General features: G+C 43.0%; 1 protein-coding gene and 1 long non-coding RNA gene across 3 annotated transcripts in view; one reads left to right on the forward strand and one right to left on the reverse strand.

The window, feature by feature from the left end:
• VWF (von Willebrand factor) overlaps positions 1–20,646 on the forward strand; it is a 167,834-nt gene that overhangs the window by 119,348 nt on the left and 27,840 nt on the right. The window contains exons 37-41 of the mRNA XM_066590522.1: positions 1,658–2,002; positions 11,346–11,551; positions 13,954–14,056; positions 14,139–14,213; positions 16,990–17,094. Of these exons, the coding sequence (XP_066446619.1) occupies positions 1,658–2,002; positions 11,346–11,551; positions 13,954–14,056; positions 14,139–14,213; positions 16,990–17,094 (834 nt within the window). The remainder of the gene's footprint in view (positions 1–1,657; positions 2,003–11,345; positions 11,552–13,953; positions 14,057–14,138; positions 14,214–16,989; positions 17,095–20,646) is intronic.
• Positions 1–20,646, reverse strand: part of LOC136611202 (uncharacterized) — a 124,238-nt gene that overhangs the window by 39,258 nt on the left and 64,334 nt on the right. The gene's annotated exons all lie outside the window — the stretch shown is intronic.

A 20,646-nucleotide genomic window follows, 5' to 3' on the forward strand; every position in this document is an offset into this window, starting at 1 on the left:
CCACGGGGCTTGCCAAAGCAGTGCTTTCAATGGGATCGGCAGCTGTGCCGATCCTATTGAAAGCAATGGAATAGAATGCCGGGGACTTCTGCCACAGCTGTGACAGTTGTGGCAGAGGATTCCTTCATCCCCGCGGTCCCCGTGGGGATGAAGGAAACTCCTGCCACAGCTGTGGCAGAAGTCCCCGGCATTCTCCTTGTCTTTTCAATGGGGTTAGCGCTGCTGCCGCTGGCCCTATTGAAAAGACTGGCGATATGTCGGCGTGATGCCGATATCCCTGGCGTCATGACGATTTTTTTTTCGCACTGCGATGCGAGACTTTAACTTTAGAATCGCATCGCAGTGGAGAAAATATCGCAGGTGGGTGGGAGCCCTAAATCCTGTATAACAGAGTTCTTTTTGCTAAAACTATTCAGGACTGCAGCCAAAATAGCGCATTGCTCTTTCGAATTGGGCACACGTAGTGGAGGAGCATAACAGCAAGTTATAGCATTTGCTAATCCTCTAAGTAGTTAGGACCCTTTTTCGATTAATAATTAACCCTCTCCAATCCACTGTCTGACGTCTGAAGACATTACGATTTAAGGCTATACAGCTCCGATGTTGGAAGACGTCTGCTGGGGTTCTCTTACTGTATATTGCCAGCCTCTCTGCTGTCGGAGCCTATCCAACGTGTCACCTCATGCAGTACTGGGTTCAGCCAGCAGATAGCGCTGTTGTATAATGGTAGAAGAAGAGTAAGCCCCCTAGGAAAACCGGGATACAAATTGGATTGGAAAGGGTTAATTGTTGTTCAGTTAATCATTGGATTATGTGAAACTAAACGATAATCATTCAGGTGTATACACAGCCAATGATTGTATGATCAACAATATTGCGCGTATTGCGTATTATTTGTCGCTCATTTTATGCAGGCATGAGAAGCGAATGAGAATCTGTCCGTGTAAACAGGCAGTTGTTCATCTATGAGCTACTGTCTGTTTACTCTGAATGGAGGCGGGCGGCTGGAAAGATCTTTGCAGCGCACCGTCTGTATGTTAGAATCAAACAATAGATATCAGAGCTTAGAGCATTGGATCTGAATGTCAAACCTCCTGGCTGGAATAAAATAAAATTGTCCAAATAGTCAAATTGCACCATTGACCTCCACTTATGAAGATCAGCATAGTTCGTGGCTGTGGAGCAGCTACCGTAAGTAGCTAAATGTGGGGCCTCGTGTGGTGTAGAGTGTTAAGGCAGCAGTATACAGTCCTAAGCTCTCGCTCACGACCTGAAGGTTGCGAATTCAATCCTTGCGTGGTTCAGGTAGCCAGCTCAGCCTTCCATCCCTCTGATGTCGGTAAAATATGTACCCAATGAATTACCTGCAGAATAAGTTGGCACTATACAAGCCCCTTTTATGATGGTACTGGGGCATCTATAAAGTGGAATATGCAGCAAAGATCTCTACACACTGCAATGTTGCTCTGGTAATCATCTGGGTCAGGAACCTTAAAAAGTAAACCATATACTAAAACTGTTTGGCCGTTCCTACAATAAATGCCCATTATTTGGGACCACAGAGGCATTTTATTGAAAGGCATAGTAATCTTTTGACCTCGGACAGATATCCACTGACTCACTTAGTATTGGCTTTCCTTTGCTCTTCTGTAAACAGGAATATGTGACCACAACCCAGTTAACGACTTCACTCTCAGAGATGACTCGGTTACAAGAGACAGTAGCAAATTTGTAAAGGACTGGACCATAGCCAATGAGTTTGGAAAAACATGTGAAACCAAACTGGATGATGTGTGCAGCCAATCTCCAAGCTACCAGTGCAACATTTTGCTTTCCAAAACTTTCGAGCAATGCCACTCCAAGATCCAACCAAGTGATTATTTTAAGTTGTGTCAAGAAAGCAGCTGTCATGGCCAAGATCCTTGTGAGATCATTGCAAGTTACAGCCACCTCTGTCGGCTCCATGGAATCTGTGTAGACTGGAGGTCATCAGATATTTGCCGTAAGTATAACCAATTTTAACTGTGAATTACATTTTTGGCAAACCAATTAAAATGCTAGGTTGGATAGGAAGATGTGGTAGTGAAAGCTATGTAGACCCTGACTGTCCCAATTGTATAGCTGTTACTAATAAAGACTACAATAGGGGACTGTATAAATAACAATTATCAGTGGCATTTTGGGGATGCGGTGTTTCTTTATATTATTGGAATATAGAGGGAGCAATTCTTTTTGGCATACACTAGGCTGGTATGTGTCAGCATTGGTCTACCTATATGGTGGCATACATCGGGGAATGCTCCCTTTATAAAGCTCAATTGGAAGGAGCAAAATGAGATCTGAGCAGAGCCTAATGCTACCATATATCCTCTTTAATACTATTATATAGAATCCAAATAATATAAAAAATCCAAAAAATACTTCCTTGAAGGGGTTTTCTTACACTTCTTGATGTCCTGACATAAGAGATTTAAATGGGAATGGAGCCGGTGCTCCCACTTCCTGCCATGACCACTGATGACAATGTCCTTCCCGCCGCACTGACAGCGGGCCAAAGGATCAGCCGATGGATGGGGGCCCTGAGTGGTGGATCTCCTACTGTAGATCAACTACTGATGACCTATACAGAGGATAGGTCGTCATTTAAAAAAGCTCAAACTACCCCTTTAAAGAAAAGATCTAATAGAGTAATTTAGTTCCCACTTACTATAATTCTGCACATCAGTACCTATATTATACTACATTACAACACTAAATAATAATGGATGTTTTTAGTTTGTTTTTGGGGTGCCAAAACCTTCTGCTTCCCCTAGTAAATGGGTGCTGCCAACAACTGTTCAGTTTGCCACTCCCTAAGATTGCCCCGGTCTTGAATATCGGGTGGCTGGCATGCTGGATTGGAACTCCTCACAAAATCTCTGCTATATTTTAGAATCTCTACTTCATTAAATACAATAATATGATCAGGGGTGCGACATCCACAAGGCAAGGACTGTATGTTTTTGCAGGCAGTGCATTGCATTGACTCCAGGGGGCAGCAATTCGGCATTCATAAACTCCAACCATGACGTTTCTACACAATTTGAGGAAGGGGAAACCATTTCACTTAAGGAGTACTTGTTGTTAGGCACTTGCTATTTATGCATTGCTCTAATGTATGTCTCCCAAGAGGGCAATGGATCTCTAGAACTCATCTTGTTTCATATTGACTTCGATAGGGATAAATAGAGTATGGAAACCAGAGAGAAAAAAAGAATAGATCTGATGATAATAGTGGTAGACGGATCACATGCAAGGCTAGTTTCAATTGGGTGTAAGCTATGTGGCCAAACTGGGTGGATTAGCCTTCTGGGGGCACCCAAGACTTTCACCCATAACCTTGCACTTCTTGGCTGAACCTATGGAAAGGTAGCTGCACCAAATTCCTACTGTTCCAGCTCTGTATGTACGTAGCCTTACGTTTTCTTGACAAATACGCCATCATAAATATCTTGACTCTTTAAATAACACTGTGCAACACAATTTTTGTAACCTATGACTAGATAGGTGGCTAATAGTTACTTGAGTGCGCTGAATTCAAATATGATTTTTTTCTGCCACGTAAGGTTTTCCAATTATGGAGAATAATGTAATCCAATTGCCATTGTATTGTATTTTTGGAAATCTGCCTATACAATTAATCCAGTCGGCTCACCATTAACTTTACTTACTAAAAAGAACAAAAGTGATTGTGCAACTATTTTACAATCACTGTTACACGCCGTGCGCTGACTGAACACTATAAGGGTAGGTTTATGTAACATATAGGGTATGCTTCCACATGGTGTAAACAGTGCGAATCATCCACCAGTAAGTTGTAATTAATGAACTGTGTTTTTATAGGTCATTAGTTAGACTAAATAAAAGAATCAGAATCATAAAACAAAAATACATGTTTAGTATCGCTGCGTCCGTAAAAGTCTGATCTATCAAAGTAATGCATTCTTTACCCCGCATTGTGAACATCGCCCGAAAAAAAAAATGAAGAACGCCAGAAATTGTTCATTCTGTCTCCCAAAAAAATGCAATAAAAAGTGATCAAAAAGTCGTATGTCAAAATGGTAGTACCGCAAACTACAGGACGTCCCGCAAGAAATGAGCCCATGCACAACTATGTGGATGGCAGAAAATTTTAAAAAAAAAATTTTATGTCTTTGAAAAGAATTACAGTAGTACAGCAAAAAAAACAAAAAACGCATACGTTTGGTATCGCAGTACTCGTAATGACCCATAGAATAAAGTTATCTTGCCATTTTTGTTGCAGTTTGTGGATCGTAGAAACAAGACGTACCGAGAGATGGTGGAATTTATTTATTTTTTTTCATTTTACTTCACTTACAACTTTTTAAAAGTTTTTCAGTACATTATGGGGTACATTAAATAGTAGAATTGAAAAATAGAACTCGCTCCGCAAAAAACAAGCCCTCATACAGCGACGTCGATGGATAAATAAAGGAGTTAAGATTTTTTTAAATGAAAAAAATGTTTGGTAGCTAATGGGTTAAATAACTTGCACATTAGACATGCTGCTATTATTCAGTTTCACCAATGTAATTAGCAGGTTTTAATTTTACAGAAACATATCAATTACTTTCTGTTACGAAAATTTTTACAAAATTTGTTGCACAGTCTCATAGACCCATGAACTGTCTATTATGTCCTTCAGCCTCCATCTCCGCTGATCTTTACATTATATGAGTTTTATGGAAGTATATCACATATTTTATGAGAATGAAGTGTACCATGTTGGGAACTAGGTTTGAACCTCATGCCTCATTAAATAGATCTCTTTCACCTTTTATATTAAACTCTATAGTTGCCTTGCAGCTACTGGTGGGTAGTGGGTGTTAGTCACTTCATACATCCAAGAAACCAGCGGCTGATATTTCCATCAGCTCTCTCTGTCCCTGCTTGTCTTCACCGGAGTCATCCATATTACTAGTGGATGACTTTCCTCTCTTGTTGTGACTGAAAGAATAATAACACCTAATGGGTTTGCCTCATGGCTGTAGGACTCCTCCTCGTCTGGTAGATCGGCCTTGTCACCACATGCAGCTCGGTCCTCTCAGAACTCCCAAAACACAATTAAATTTGACACAATATTAGTTTATGAGTCTTCGTAACTACGTCTTATGCATATGCTTCCATAAATGTTACGAGCCTCTCAGTAAAAAATAACCTACAAACCGAAGTACAATGTTACATAAACTGGTAACTGTTTTAATATCATGTCTTAATTAATATCTTTGCTTTGTCTGCAAGCTACACTGCCATTTTTCAGCAGGGACGAACATACCCTGTTTCCCTGAAAATAAGACACACCCTGAAAATAAGACATAGTAGGATTTTCCAGAATTTTTGAGGATGCAAAATGATTTTTCAGGCTTTTTGAGGATGCTTGAAATATAAGCCCTACTCCAAAATTAAGCCCTGCTAACAGTTAATTAAAAAAGTCAATTTAAATAGTGTCCAGGCAGCTATACATGTAAAAAAGTTAAACCTTTTTGAACAAAAATTAATATAAGACACTGTCTTATTTTTGGGCAAACACGGTAGATGAGTTGGGGCTATAAAGCCAAATTTGCAATTGGGCCCTTTCCATGTGTTGGATGATTCCATCACATGCCCAAAATTTGAGGTCAAGTTTACCCAGTGGTTGTTCACACACTCGACTATTCATCCTTTTGTAAGACTGATCGGCTGATGTTTCCTAGTTCGCTAATCGTGCAGGGATAACCTTGTTCAAGTTTCCTCCACCCATTGGGGAAAAGTAGTGTTCTCCTTCCATTGTGGCCCCGTTTTAGCTGCATGGGCTGACTCTATGGTATGTACATTCTTACTTCTCAGTTACATGCCACCTGTGTACCCGCAGGAAGGGTAGGGGAAGCCATTGGGCAGATTTCTGGGACTTTGATATTGATATTATCCCAAAGTTCTACAAATTCCTTTTAAATATGGCCATCAAAAAAACTTCTATACTACATAGAAACAATACACAGGAGTTTAATAACCTGGTTATTTCATGCATATGTATCAGAGACCAGCATCTAATAGCACGTTGGTCCTTCACTACTGCAGCAAATCAACAAGCATAGATTCCATTAGGTGTTGAAATTTGTTCTGTAGGACTATTGGCCCTACGGACAGGAAGCTTCTTGCACATTAGATGGAGGTGCTGACATATTCTTACCAGCTGACAGGAAGGGTTCATCGATTCATGCTGCTTGTGCCAAACTTTGACCTCCCATCAGCACGGTGCAACCGAAATTTGGATTTATCTGACCTGAAGATGTTTTTCCACTGCATAGAGATCCAATTTTTGCACTCTTTTGCCCACCGGAGTCTTGCCTTTCTGTTTCCCCGCCATGACACTGGAACTGATCATTTGCTGTTATAGCCCATCCGTACTAAGGAGCGACAAGTTGTGCGTTCAAACGCATTAATTGAAACACCTGTGTTGCATTTGGCTATAATTGGCTTGACTATGTACTGCTTGTTCTTCAGAATGATTCTTGACATCCCCCTATGGCCCCTTTTGTCAATGAATTATTTACATCCACAGGATCCCCTTTCGCTGGATGTTTTTTCTTGTTCACACCATTCCCAGTATACTCTGTTGCATGAGAAAACCCCACAAGGTGGCAGTTTTGAAATATTGGCCTTAGCTTCCCTAGCACTGATGATCAGGACTTGCTAGAAGTCGCTCAGATCGCTGGATTTTCCCATTCTACTGTGGATTCACACTGAGGCCTCGGTCACACGACCGTTTTTTGGTCCGATCTGCAGACGCGCTTGCCAATGGGATTGGTCACATGTCCGCTTTTTATGCGGATGTGCGATCAATTATAGGACACAACGATTCGCAGAACGCGCCTCTCTGCGTTTTGCGCATCGCTGTGTTCTATATATGCGCTCAATGGGGCCGGTGGCAGCAGCGCCGACCGCATTGAGAACATATACTTAAAGATCGTTCTCCTCTGCCACAGCTGTTACAGCTGTGCCAGAGAAGAACGATGTTCACCCATTGAATTCAATGGAGCCGGCAATACAGGAAGCTCTCAGCTATTGAATGACAGCTGAGAGCTGCCTCTGATTGGTCGCTGCGCTCAGCCAATCAGAGGCAGCACTCACTCACCCATTCATGAATTCATGAATGGGTGAGTGAGAGCTGCCTCTGATTGGTGAGGGCTGTGACCAATCAGAGGCAGCCCATTCATCAGGCAGGGATTTTAAATCCCCGGCTGCTGAATACTACACAGAGCAGTTCAGGAGAACTGCCGGCCGGACGCGGCTGAACTCCAGCTGCGGGGAAAAGGTGAGTATATATATATTTTTTATTTTTACACATTTTAGGATGGTTTTCAGGGAAGGGCTTATATTTTTAAGCCCTTCCCGAAAATACATCCCGCGCTTGCCTGCAGCCCATTGCTTTCAATGGAGCCGGCTGTATTGCTGGCTCTATTAAATTCAATGGGCGAACATCGTTCTCCTATGCCACAGCTGTGGCAGAGGATAGCGGGCAGTGCGGGGCGGTTTCACTGAAAACGCTGCTAGGTGCAGCTTCTTCAGCGAATCGTCGGCGCCGGTCACGCGATTTGCGGATGCACATCCGTTATGCGATCCGCAAATTGCGGGAAAAAACGCCCGTGTGACCGAGGCCTGAGACTGATCCATGGAAAAAAATCCTGACTTGTTTTTATGTTGCACTCCTGGTTCCCAGGGGTAGGTGTCTCTGATAAAGTTGCTATTCGGTGTATATCTTTGCAAACATATTTTCTTCAGTGCACACACATTTCGGCTGCCTGCAGATGGCCGGGTCAGATTCCGGCGTCTTCTGTTTTGCTGCTAGGCGCCAGCTGCTGGCCAGCCGGCGCATGTGCAGAGCGGAGCCTGCCCGTCGGTGCATGCGCAGAGCAGAGTCGGCCCGTCACCACTGAATTTCTGTGCGGGCCTCTGCGGGACCCGCACAGAAATAGAACATGCCGCGATTTGTTTACCGCGTGTGTTTTCACGCGGACAGATCGTGGCCGTCTGCATAGGATCACGTTTTGTTATGCAATCCTATGCAGGCGGGCACGGGCAGAAATCCTGCCACGGAATTTCTGCCCGTGTGCAGGGGGCCTTACAGATGAACAGAATGTTGTTTTTGTACATATACTATATGATTTCGATGCATGATGATGATTCACCTTGTCATTATATACCAACAAGAGCCCTAACTTCACTACCGGGTGTGGATTCTCCTATACGCTGCCTTGACGAAACCAGCAACGACAATAATAGATAGTTACTCAATATCGCATGATCCAAAACATGATGGCGCGGCCACATAACATGTAATATTCGGATTTTCCTAATTTTATTTTATTTCTTTTTAACAAAATTAGCTGCAGTCCATTCACAATTTGGGATGTTTTATTGCATGGATGGTAAAATTAAAGGCATATGATTTCCCCTTTATTTATGTAAAGTATGCCCTATAATTTAGCACATCAGAGGAATAAACTATACGCACATGGCAAGGAAAATTCGCTTTTTTATGTTGATTAATTGCATGTGTTATTTGACAGAAATAACTCTCCTGGGTTACAGAAAACGACAAGAATTTCAGATGAAAAACAAAGCTAATGAAACATTTCGGTGCTGGGAGTGAATACTAAGAGATCTTTGATTTTTCCTTTGCTTGAACATGTATATTTTTGCAAAAATAGATATTTTTTTAATGGAGCAATTGAAGTTATGTAACATACCAGAACTGTTGATTATTTCACTTGGGAGCCCAAAATGTAGATTTCAAAGGAATTCTGTATACTATAGACTCTTGACCCCCAAACAATAACAACGCGCCCCAAGACAATAACAGTCACTGCACCAAATACTAGGCTTCACAGCAAAAGTTGCCAAAATACTGCCCTCTCAGAGCTCTGCAGCTATTGACTGCAAAAGCACCTTACAGACTTCCTATACTGCCCACCCCTGCAAACTCTTTGCATGTACGGTAGTAATATGTATACTGTGACTTCTCTTCTACTTTTTTCCCTTGGGGGGGGGGGGGGGATTAGCTATGATTCATCTATATCATATGTAATCCACTAAGGAGAAACATCATACAGATGCAGAAAATGTTAATTTGATTTTGATAGCACTGAGCAGAAAGTTGTCTTATGTTAACCCATTAAACAGTCATTGTTCTCTTAACACAAAAACACATTATAAAGCAATTCAAAGTGTAAAGGCCCATTTACATGCCAAGATAATCTTTCAAACAACTGGAAGATTGAAATATTTTGCGATCAATTTACATAAAGTGTTAATACTAAAGATGAGCGAACACCAAAATGTTCGGGTTCGCGTTATTCGAAACGAACTTCCCGCGATGTTCGGGTGTTCGTTTCGAATAACGAACCCCATTGAAGTCAATGGGCGACCGGAACATTTTTGTATTTCGCCGATGCTCGCTAAGGTTTTCATGTGTGAAAATCTTGGCAATTCAAGAAAATGATGGGAACGACACAGCAAGTTCTCCTCTGCCACAGCTGTAACAGCTGTGGCAGAGAAGAACGATGTTAGCCCATTGAATTCAATGGAGCCGTCAATACAGCCGACTCCACTGAATGCAATGGGCTGCCGGCGATCGCGGGATGAATTGTCGGAAAGGGGTTAAATATATAAGCCCTTTCCTGCAATTCATCCAGAAATGTGTAAAAATAAAAAATATATATATACTCACCTGGTGCCGACAGACGGAGTTCAGCGCGGCAGGCTGCAGTTCTCCTGAACTGCTCTGAACAGCTGTTAGTAGTATTCAGCAGCCGGGAATTTAAAATCCCCGCCTGCTGAATAAGATGCCTCTGAATGGTCACAGCCTGACCAATCAGAGGCCAGCCCTCACTCACCCATTCATGAATTCATGAATGGGTGTGAGTGAGGGCTGGCCTCTGATTGGTCAGGCTGTGACCATTCAGAGGCATCTTATTCAGCAGGCGGGGATTTTAAATTCCCGGCTGCTGAATACTACTAACAGCTGTTCAGAGCAGTTCAGGAGAACTGCAGCCTGCCGCGCTGAACTCCGTCTGTCGGCACCAGGTGAGTATATATATATATATTTTATTTTTACACATTTCTGGATGAATTGCAGGAAAGGGCTTATATATTTAACCCCTTTCCGACAATTCATCCCGCGATCGCCGGCAGCCCATTGCATTCAGTGGAGTCGGCTGTATTGCCGGTTCCATTGAATTCAATGGGCAAACATCGTTCTTCTCTGTCACAGCTGTTACAGCTGTGGCAGAGAAGAAGGATTTGTCTTCTATATGTTCTCAATGGGGTTGGCGCTGCTGCCGCCGGCCCCATTGAGCGCATATAGAAATGATTTCTCAGGGAAGAAAGTTAAAGTAACCCGAACATCCGAACATCGTGTGGTGTTCGTTACGAATAACGAACATCCCGAACACCCTAATATTCGCCCGAGCATCAAGCTCAGACGAGTACGTTCGCTCATCTCTAGTTAATACCCTTAATGGCCATTAACACTTTATCATCTTCGTTTGCATGTAAAAGGGCCACCACCAGTTTCCAGACTGGTGGTGGCTTTGATCTCTCTCAAGTTATCTTGGCACTCCATCCTGCACTACTGTAATTGCTGCATAGCCCCATGGCCCTGGAGTCTCCTGAACTCCCATGCTGCACTAATCTGAGGTGTTCATTGCCCTGGAGTCTGCACTTTCCCTAAGGAGCCAATCCTGTGGTATCTTCTATCCTTTGTGTTGTGATGCAGTATAGTAAGTCTGTCACGCATGCAGTAGTGGGCCTCTAGTACACTCTATTCTGCTGCCCAGCAAGCCCGGTAAAACTTTCCACAAGAACTGCAATGTTTGCAAAGTAGAAGTGAAAACTTTCTTAATGGTCATATCCTTCTTCTCTTCTACAAGGGATGGAATAGTTGTTGGGAAGAACAGACCCCAAAGTACTCTTGTTATAGAAAGGATGAGAATAAATGACTGAAGGGTCATAACACCCTTCACTGCTACAAGGGATGGAAATGTTCTGTAAAAGATAAGAGTACCAGGTCTAAGTTACCTTGGGATACAGGGAGGGAAGGACTCATTTCTCTGGAACCCACTCTTGCACTGATGGGTTTTACCACTATATGTGGTAGGTTATAGACATCAAGAATAAGCAGGTTACCCTAATTGATTCTTTCATAAGATGGTTGTTCAGAAGTTGAAAAGACCCAAGATAAATGTATATAAGCATGGATACACTTAATCAAATACTTATTGTCCTCTTCTCTATGTCTTCTGCAGCGATGATCTGTTCCAACAGCATGGTATATAATCATTGTCACACAGGATGTGACAAGAGCTGTGACAAGACACACAGCAAATCTACATGTTTCGACCAGCCAACAGAAGGTTGCTTTTGCAGAAGTGGAGAGGTGGTGGTTAATGGGAGCTGTGTTTCAGAAAGTGTTTGCAACCAGTGCAGAGATATCTATGGAGACTACCACAAGGTAACAATATCCAGAATTACCAGCGTGATAACAAATGCAAATCCAGCTTTTCAAATATTTGTTGTATGGGGCATCTAGAGACCTTCATATATAGACTTAGGTAACTAATTTCTAGTTTGGTTCTTGGGTTGGAAAATGACGTTAAACGTTGAGTTGAGTCAAATTACTTAAAGGGGTTGTCCAATCATAATAAAGGTCTACTTACATTGCTACTCCTGTCTGCTGCTGGTATCTGGTTCTGCAGCTCAGATACAAACATTGGAACAAACCGATCCCTAGGATTCAGGCTTATATCACCTTCAAACTATTTGCCCATGAGGCAAAACCAAAGCTCCCCATTAAAACAAAGCCTTTATTTGGTAAAGTTAAAATCACTTCGTATATTAAAATAACAAATTAAAGGGGTTGTCCCGCGCCGAAACAGGGTTTTTTTTTTCAATAGCCCCCCCGTTCGGCGCGAGACAAACCCGATGCAGGGGTTAAAAAAGAAAACCGCATAGTGCTTACCTGAATCCCCGCGCTCCGGTGACTTCTTACTTACCTGGTGAAGATGGCCGCCGGGATCTTCTCCCTCGGTGGACCGCAGGTCTTCTGTGCGGTCCATTGCCGATTCCAGCCTCCTGATTGTCTGGAATCGGCATGTGACGGGGCGGAGCTACAAGGAGCCGCTCTCCGGCACGAGCGGCCCCATTCAGAAAAGAAGAAGACCGGACTGCGCAAGCGCATCTAATCCGGCGATTAGACGCTGAAAATTAGACGGCACCATGGAGACGAGGACGCTAGCAACGGAACAGGTAAGTGAATAACTCCTGTTTCGCTCATAATTAATGCACGATGTACATTACAAAGTGCATTAATATGGCCATACAGAAGTGCTTACCCCAACTTTGTTTCGCGGGACAACCCCTTTAAGGCCTGGGGAAATTAGTTCCGGTGCGCCTTGGTAGTTGACAGTCCCTTCCACTACCAAGATGGAGTTGTCATGGAATATAAAGTGTTAAGTTTCAGAATGCAATAAGTGTATGTTTCTTACCTTGTATTGGACTATTGACCCTTAAATAGAAGACTAAAGCCTATGCTTTGTAGTGCCGGGAACTAGGATTTTAAGATAAGAAGTCAACAGACAAATTAAATAAGGCTAAGCTATGTTAACAGAGAAACCACACAGCTATAGCAGAAATATTGTCTAATGCAACAGCAATATCCTGACTGAAGTAATTTCTATGTCTGAGACGGGCCTTTAGAGCTTTGAGACTATTTGGTAGATGTCAATAAGCCTTATGATCAATCAGCTTTGTCACCTATGTAACACTAATCTTTGTACCAAGTAACTCTTGAATCCGCCTTCTCCTTTCTGTATAAGAGTTGGTAATGTTGATAATAAAGTAGAATTCATTGAGTTCTCATGGAGAAGTGTCTTGACATAACATGGAGTGATTTCATGCTATTGATAGATAATTGCTAGCAAATCTTCTCATCACGGGCTTCCATATCTACCAATTTGGCACCTGGCAACAAGGTCATCAGATCGGTACCGGTGTGGTCCGATAACAGAGTCAATGCGGCACATGCCCAATAGAATCATGGGATCGGTCTTTCAAATACCACCCTTAGGTGTCCCAGAGGTTGCTAAGCAAGAATAGGTTATATAATGGCATCAATACTAAAGATTAATTTATATGACACTCCCTGTTTATTAATGTTCTTTGTTTTTCATCGTTCAAATATTCATAATTTATCCACCTAGCAGGTAAGTATACAAAGTCTTTCAGTACACATATATGTATGCAGCAGAAACGTCCTTTATAACTTGAGTGGCTCAATAAAAATCAAGTTTAAAAAAAGGAGATGAATATGGGTGTGGGGGAGCATATACACTCAAAGGTTAGAATGTCATTGAATATCATGCTGGATAATTTAATAATATCTCAAGCTAAATCATATGCATCAACTTCCTATCAGAGACGTCCCAAATAGAGATGAGCGAGCATACTCGCTAAGGGCAATTACTCGATCGAGCATTGCCCTTAGTGAGTACCTGCCCGCTCAGAAGAAAAGATTCGGCTGCCGGCGGCAGGCAGGGAGCAGTGGGGGAGAGCAGGGAACGGGGGGGAGATCTCTCTCTTACTCTCTCCCCGCCGCTCCACCCTGCTCACTGCCGCAACTCACCTCTCACCCGCGTCGGCAGCCGAACCTTTTCTTCCGAGCGGGCAGGTTCTCACTAAGGACAATGCTCGATCAAGCAATTGTCCTTAGCGAGTATGCTCGCTCATCTCTAGCCCCAAACCCAATTCAAAAGACATACGGTCATTCGGTTAACATTTGGCTTATTCAAGATGCTCGTAATTATACATCCAAAATTTCCTTAACAAACGCCTTCTTCTGTTTTTTTTTCATTTTAGCATTTGGAAACCTGGATCCCCATTGATGACCCCTGTAGTATCTGCATTTGCCTAGACGATAGGATCACTAACTGCTCCTTGAAGCCTTGCCCTACAGTCAAGCGTAATACAACGTCTACAACCATTTTATTTAGAACCAATATCTATTACTGATAATGCAATTAATTTTTTTGTGTTTTTTTTAGCTCCCACTTGTGGCCCCTGTGAAATTCCATCACACAAACTGAGTCCTGATCAATGCTGCCCAGAGTATGAATGTGGTGGGTACTTCATTCATAAGCCATCATTGAAGCAGAATTTTCTATGATTTTCCCTTTTGTTTTCCCGCTTAGTTCAGCATCCTGTTTATTAAACTATTACATTTTCATCCCTATTCTTGAAGATAAGACATTCCATCTTGTTCCTTCACTATAGTGGATTAGGAAATATCATGGTTTTGGCAGACTCAAGGATGTAAACCTTAGTATTCTAGTGGAAAAACATTTTTGTCATTAGGACTGACTCAGTATCTATCGTGTGCAATGGATTCCAAGAATGACACGTCAATAGCTGCAGGAAGCCAGATCCTAATTCATTTCAGATAAAGCAGTCCGATCTGCACCATGGCGATGTGTGTGGCTTTTTGATTCATAGCGTTATTTTGAATGTACCTTGAAATCCTATCAAAATTGCAAAAAAGCCCAAACTTTTCCAAACCAAACTTGGATTATAGGGAGCGCCAATATCTTACTTACCGAATGTATATTAGTTAGACTTATGGTACAAACTGAAGAGAATATGACTGCTGGATCAGATTACACAGACCTTATTTGTAGTCTGTTACCATAGAAACATATAGGCCTGTTTAGGAGATGAAGACTCAAAAGAATAGGACTAGAGATGAGCGAGTATACTCGCTAAGGCACATTACTCGAGCGAGTAGTGCCTTAGCCGAGTATCTCCCCGCTCGTCTCTAAAGGTTTGGGGGCCGGCGGGGGGCGGGGAGCGGCGGGGGAGAGCGGGGAGAAACGGAGGGGAGATCTCTCTCTCCCTCTCTCTCCCCCACCCCGCTCCCCGCCGCAACTCACCTGTCACCCGCGCCGGCTCCTGAATCTTTAGAGATGAGCGGGGAGATACTCGGCTAAGGCACTACTCGCTCGAGTAATCTCTAAATAGGACATTTTTGATAAGTTGCATAAGAGTTGGTTACTACAGTGGACAGACCATTTTAATGTAGAATTAAGTTTTTGTATCTCTAGTTTATTTATGAGATGGCACAATTGTAGCAATTAAAATGTTTCTTCTTTGGCTGGGTTCCCTAGGATCACTAGAACGGGGTCCTAAGTCTGCATGACCAAAAGACCTATAACACCAATATACATTTCTCACCTATCCTGTGCATAGGTATTAACTGTGAGTTGACTTTTTTTGTGGGTTGACTCCACTGTGCCATTTATGTTTTCATCAAGTCTTCACGTTGACACACTTAATCATTTCTACACCTTCAAATGTCTTTTGTATGTGAGACTTGGGCGAGACTAAACATAGTGGAAAGACCTCGGGGTAAGGTGAGGATTTGTGCAGTCTCTCTGAAACTAACATCCTGTTCGGACAAGTTCGTTGTGTATTCCATTCAGCAATGGCCTTTTCCCGCTGGCATGACATTACCATGGCAATAAACACAACATCATTTTCCCAATTTGAAAATCACTTTTTTTTTCACAGCAGAACCATTTTGGTTAACAATTTAAAGTTTTGTTAGTCCCTTATTTGACAATTTTTTAACTTTCCTTCTCTGGAAACTTTTTGTCATGTAGACCTGTTGGGTTTTTAATATGTTCATCTATGAGTGATGTATGGCTTGTCAGGGGCTTGGTAGAGTAGAACTCTACAGCTCATTTTTGTTTGAGTCTTTATTTTTTATATTAACTTTATTCGAAATGTCTAATTCCTTCTTAGGAAACCATTTCACATCAACATTTGAGACATGAGGACGAATGGGAAGTGTTTTTGTCAACACAGAAGTACGACAGCCGATAAAGCCCAACATCCTTGTTTACTGCCCATTTTTTATCTTTGTTTAGAAAAAAAGTTTTTTTTCCCCAAAATGTTATTTTTTCGTTACATTTTTTTCAGCAATTTGCCCAATATAAACAAGTCTGCAAGGTCACCACAAATTTGGGAGTCTAAAGGCTGAATTTAGTTTTGGGGCCTGAAATGTGAGATCGAAATTTAAGGAGTTGTTCCATGAAAGCAAGTTGTCCACAGGATAGGGAATAACTTTCTGATATGTGGGGGTCTGACCGCTGGGACCTTCTGTGATCTAGAGAACTAGGGTCCGAAGCATCTCATAATGAAGGTGGTTGTACTTTTGCTCTACCACTCCATTCATTTCAATGGGACTGGTGAAGATAGAGTTCAAGAGCTTGGCTATCCTCGGCAGTCCCATTGAAATGAATGGTGTGGCGATGGCCACAGTGTGAGATGCTTCAGACCCTGGTTCTTTGGATCAGTGGAAGTCCCAGCAGTCAGACCCTCATCTATCAGCAAGTTATTTCTTATTCTGTGGATAGGGAATAATGTGTTTTAGTGGGACGACCCTTTTAATGCTGGTGTCTGAAATAATATTTTGGGTTTGGGGTCTGAAAGATTTTGTGGTCTGAATTAATTTTGGGTTCTAAATTATTTGGGGATTTGACAGAGGGGTCATATGTACTACTTGGGCATGAGATTGGGAGACATTTTCATTTTTGGCTCAGTGTTGACATGTACATACTGAACACACATCACAGTGGCTGATTGTGGCCAATGAATAGAATGGCACTAAGGACAATGCAGTCTGCTAATGTAAAGACCATATGCAGAAAGGGTTAAGGTCGTGTACTGAGGTCTCAAATAGGTTTGGGGCTCCCTGGCCTGAAGGGGTTTGGGAACCACTAGTCTATATTATAAGTAAACTTGGATTTTTTTCCCTCTTCTGTCAGCTTATTCAAAGTTCTTTTGAGTCTTATGTTATATTTTTTTACCTATTTTAATTTCTCCTGTTCTTTTTTCCAGTTTGTGATAAAAGCTCTTGTGAAATCCCTCCAGTGCCGCACTGTGAGAATGGAATGGATTTAGTACTGACCAACCCAGGAAGCTGCAAACCTGTCTATGAGTGTGGTAGGTTTACAATTGGCATTTTTTTATTACCTATTGTACCTTGCTGTTCCAGAGGCCCAGTCTGCATATATACTTACATTAAAGGTGGTGTCCAGGGAGGCTAAGTACTTACTGAGTTAGCAAAGTTTCACTTGACTATAACTTTCTGCAACAAGTTATCGTAAACTGTTGAAAAGCTATTGTTATTGTAGCCAAAAAAAGCCATTGAAAAAGCTATAAAAAGGGTAAACAAACTGTGGCACAGAAAGTTATCTTAAAGCTTTAACCCTTTGCAATCCAATTTTGGATTCAGGGTTTTCCTAGGGGGCTTTCTCTTTCTGCCATTATACAATGGCGCCATCTGCTTGCTAGAGCCAGTACTGCAGTATCTGACATGCCAGAGAGGCCCCCGACAATAGAGCGGCCATCAGAGCTGCACAGGCTTCAATCAGAATGTAGAAAGACGTCAGACAGTGGATTGGAAAAGGTTAAGGGTGAATGCACACAGGATGAAATTCCACGGCGAGACTTCCTGCAGAATTTCTGCCTGTGCACTCTGTCATAGGATTGCATTGGTTTATGCAATCCTATGCAGACTGCCACAATTTGACCGCGTGAAAACTTGTGCGGTAAACAAATCATGGCATGTCCTATTTCTGTGTGAGCCTAGCAGAGGCCTGCACAGAAACGTAACCGCTGCGCATGTGTGGCTGTGCGCCAGCTGGCACATCGCAGAGCAGAGAGACGACACTGGAGGAGGTGAGCCACAGGTCACTGCAGGGGCACAGATTGCATCCCGCTACAGGGAATTCTCGCAGTGGGATCCGACTCAGCCATCTGCATTCACCCTAAGGCTAGTTTCACATGGGCGATTGTGATTTTGCCGTGAGAAAATCGCTGCAAAATCACGATTTTTTTGAGCATCAGCGCTGCTTTTTTCATTGCTGCCACTTGATAATTTTCTAGCGCCTTTTTAGCACGAGATTTTGCTGCAATTTTTTTTTTTTAAAGTTACTAAGACTTTCTAATGTTAAAATCGAAACGCAAGTTTGTTGCGTTGCGATATAAAGAAGGCTCCATTGGGAAATATGGGAGATTTAAAAAAAAAAACACACATCGCAAAAAGATAGAGCATGCCACGATTTTTTTTGCTCTCGCAACATCGCATCACTGAAAACATTGCTGATGGGAAGGAAACCATTGAAAATCATTGGTTTTATAATCTGCTTTTTTACCGCTTCTCGTAGCACGCGGAAATTACACAATTTTTCGTCCGTGTGAAACCACCCTGAGGGCGAGCACCCACTGGCGTTTGCATTTTCCGTGGGAAAAAAACGCAGCTTTTTCGCCGCGTTTCCCGCGATTTTTCCGCGCGTTTTTCGCGGCGTTTTCGCGGCTTTTCCACTAATTTCCATGGAGAAAAATAAGGACACATATGCAACTGACAGTTCCTATGTTAAAAACGCAAACGCAACGCAAAAAAAACGCCAGTGGACAGGAACACATGTTATCTCTATGCCTGTGCAGGAAAAACGCAAAACGCAAAACGCAGGTAAAAAAAGCCAGTGGGTGCTCGCCCTAAGGCCTTTTTCACACGAATGCTGTTTTAGCGCAGTATAGGTGCGTGAAAAGATTGCGGCTATACTGCACTACAGATCGGGTGAACAGGTGAGTTCCAGCTGCTTTAATTAGCCCGTTAACATGATCGGAGGTGCGTGCTATCCAGCTCCCATAAGAGTCTATGGAAAGCACCCACCAAAGATAGGTCAGGTCCTATCTTATCTCGCACCACGGACCTTAGATGCGACCTGCAGTCACACATGTCCTATCTTTTGATTGGTGCGAGTATTTAGCACGTCTAAAATTCCTTCATGTGAACGCTTCTATAGGAAACCATTGGTTCTAATTAGAGATGAGCGAGTATACTCGCTAAGGCACATTACTCGAGCGAGTAGTGCCTTAGCAGAGTAGCTCCCCGCTTGTCTCTAAAGATTCGGGGGCCGGCGGGGAGCGGCGGGAGGAGAGCGGGGAGGAACGTAGGGGAGATCTCTCTCTCCCTCTCTCCCCCCGCTCCCCGCCGCAACTCACCTGTCACCCGCGCCGGCCCCCGAATCTTTAGAGACGAGCGGGGAGATACTCGGCTAAGGCACTACTCGCTCGAGTAATGTGCCTTAGCGAGTATACTCGCTCATCTCTAGTTCTAATAGTAGCGCTCTTTTCACACGCCTCTAATGCGCTAAAACAGCGCTCGTGTGAATGAGGCTTAAGAGTTAAGTTACATTTGAACCTCCTCTTCCGCCCTGTTGTGTTATAGGGTCACATGTTTTTCTGGGCCCGTCACAGGGGCCAGCTGTATTACTCAATAGAATAGCCAATGTCCTTCTCTGTCTCTGCATTGGTTGTAACAGAGAAGGGGTCTAACTTAGGGCCCTTTAATACAGGACGTATGCCGGGTACAGGAGCGTGCCAGTGATCGCTCCTGTGCTTTCACACAGGAGTGAGGATCACTCAGTGAATGGAGGCGGAGCGGGCCGGAGATCTCTTCGCACCACGTGCCTTAATTCACAGTAAACAGGTTATTATCGTTCAGCTTCCCATGATCCAGCAAGAATCTGAATGAACCTTTTAATGTAAAAGGGCCCTTAGTTATTAAGGCGGCCTGAACAGCCAACCCCCTGTGATGACATGACAGGCACAGAGATATGGACTTTATCATTTGACCCAGTGTCAGAACCAGGATGAACGTAGAGTTTACAACATCGCAGGTCCATGTAAGTATTTAGCTTTACCGGACAACCCCATGAAGAAAATGAAAATTCATAATGGGGTAAGGACCACGAAGAAAAAAGCTGTTCCTTGAACCTTAGCCACCACTAGGAGGAGTTTTCGAGTTTACAGAATACCGTTTAGGCTTTGAATTCAGTGGTTAAAGGGGGCTGTCCGAATTGTTTGTAGGAACATGTGCCTCATGCAGCAACATAGCAAATAGTTATATTCTCACCTCCTCTGGCTCCCTGCATCGCTGCTGCTCGGTCCTCCATGCTCCTTGTTTGTTTACAGCCTGTACAGGATGTCACAGACTGCTGCAGCCAATGACAGATCAGCAATCGAGTGCTGAGCTCTGTCATTGGCTGCAAAAGCCTGTGACGCCCCTAAACAGACTGGGGCAGCCTGTAACCATGATGTTACAGGGGAAGCCTGGAGCAGCGCCATTGTACACAGTCAGGAGCTGGGAGAGGTGAGTGTATAACTTTCTATGTTACTACATGAGGCACATGTTGTTACAGGAAAACCCCAACTAGGACAACCTCCTTAGGCTTAGTCAGACAAGCGTTGTTTTTTGCGCATCTATGTGTGTCAAAAAACACCGCTCCGCGCATGTTAAAAATGCGCATGAAAGAAGCTCCGTTCCCTTTCCTTTCAAAGCATTGAGATGCAGGCAACCCCCGCAGTGATTTTTGGGGAAGGGCTTAAAATATAAGCCCTTCCCTGAAAATCATCCCTAACTGCTGTAAAAAAAAAAATCTATATACATCACCTTCCGCCACTGTCGGGACTCATTACTGCTCTGAA

Source organism: Eleutherodactylus coqui, chromosome 2 (assembly GCF_035609145.1).
Source record: "Eleutherodactylus coqui strain aEleCoq1 chromosome 2, aEleCoq1.hap1, whole genome shotgun sequence".
NCBI lineage: Eukaryota > Metazoa > Chordata > Amphibia > Anura > Eleutherodactylidae > Eleutherodactylus > Eleutherodactylus coqui.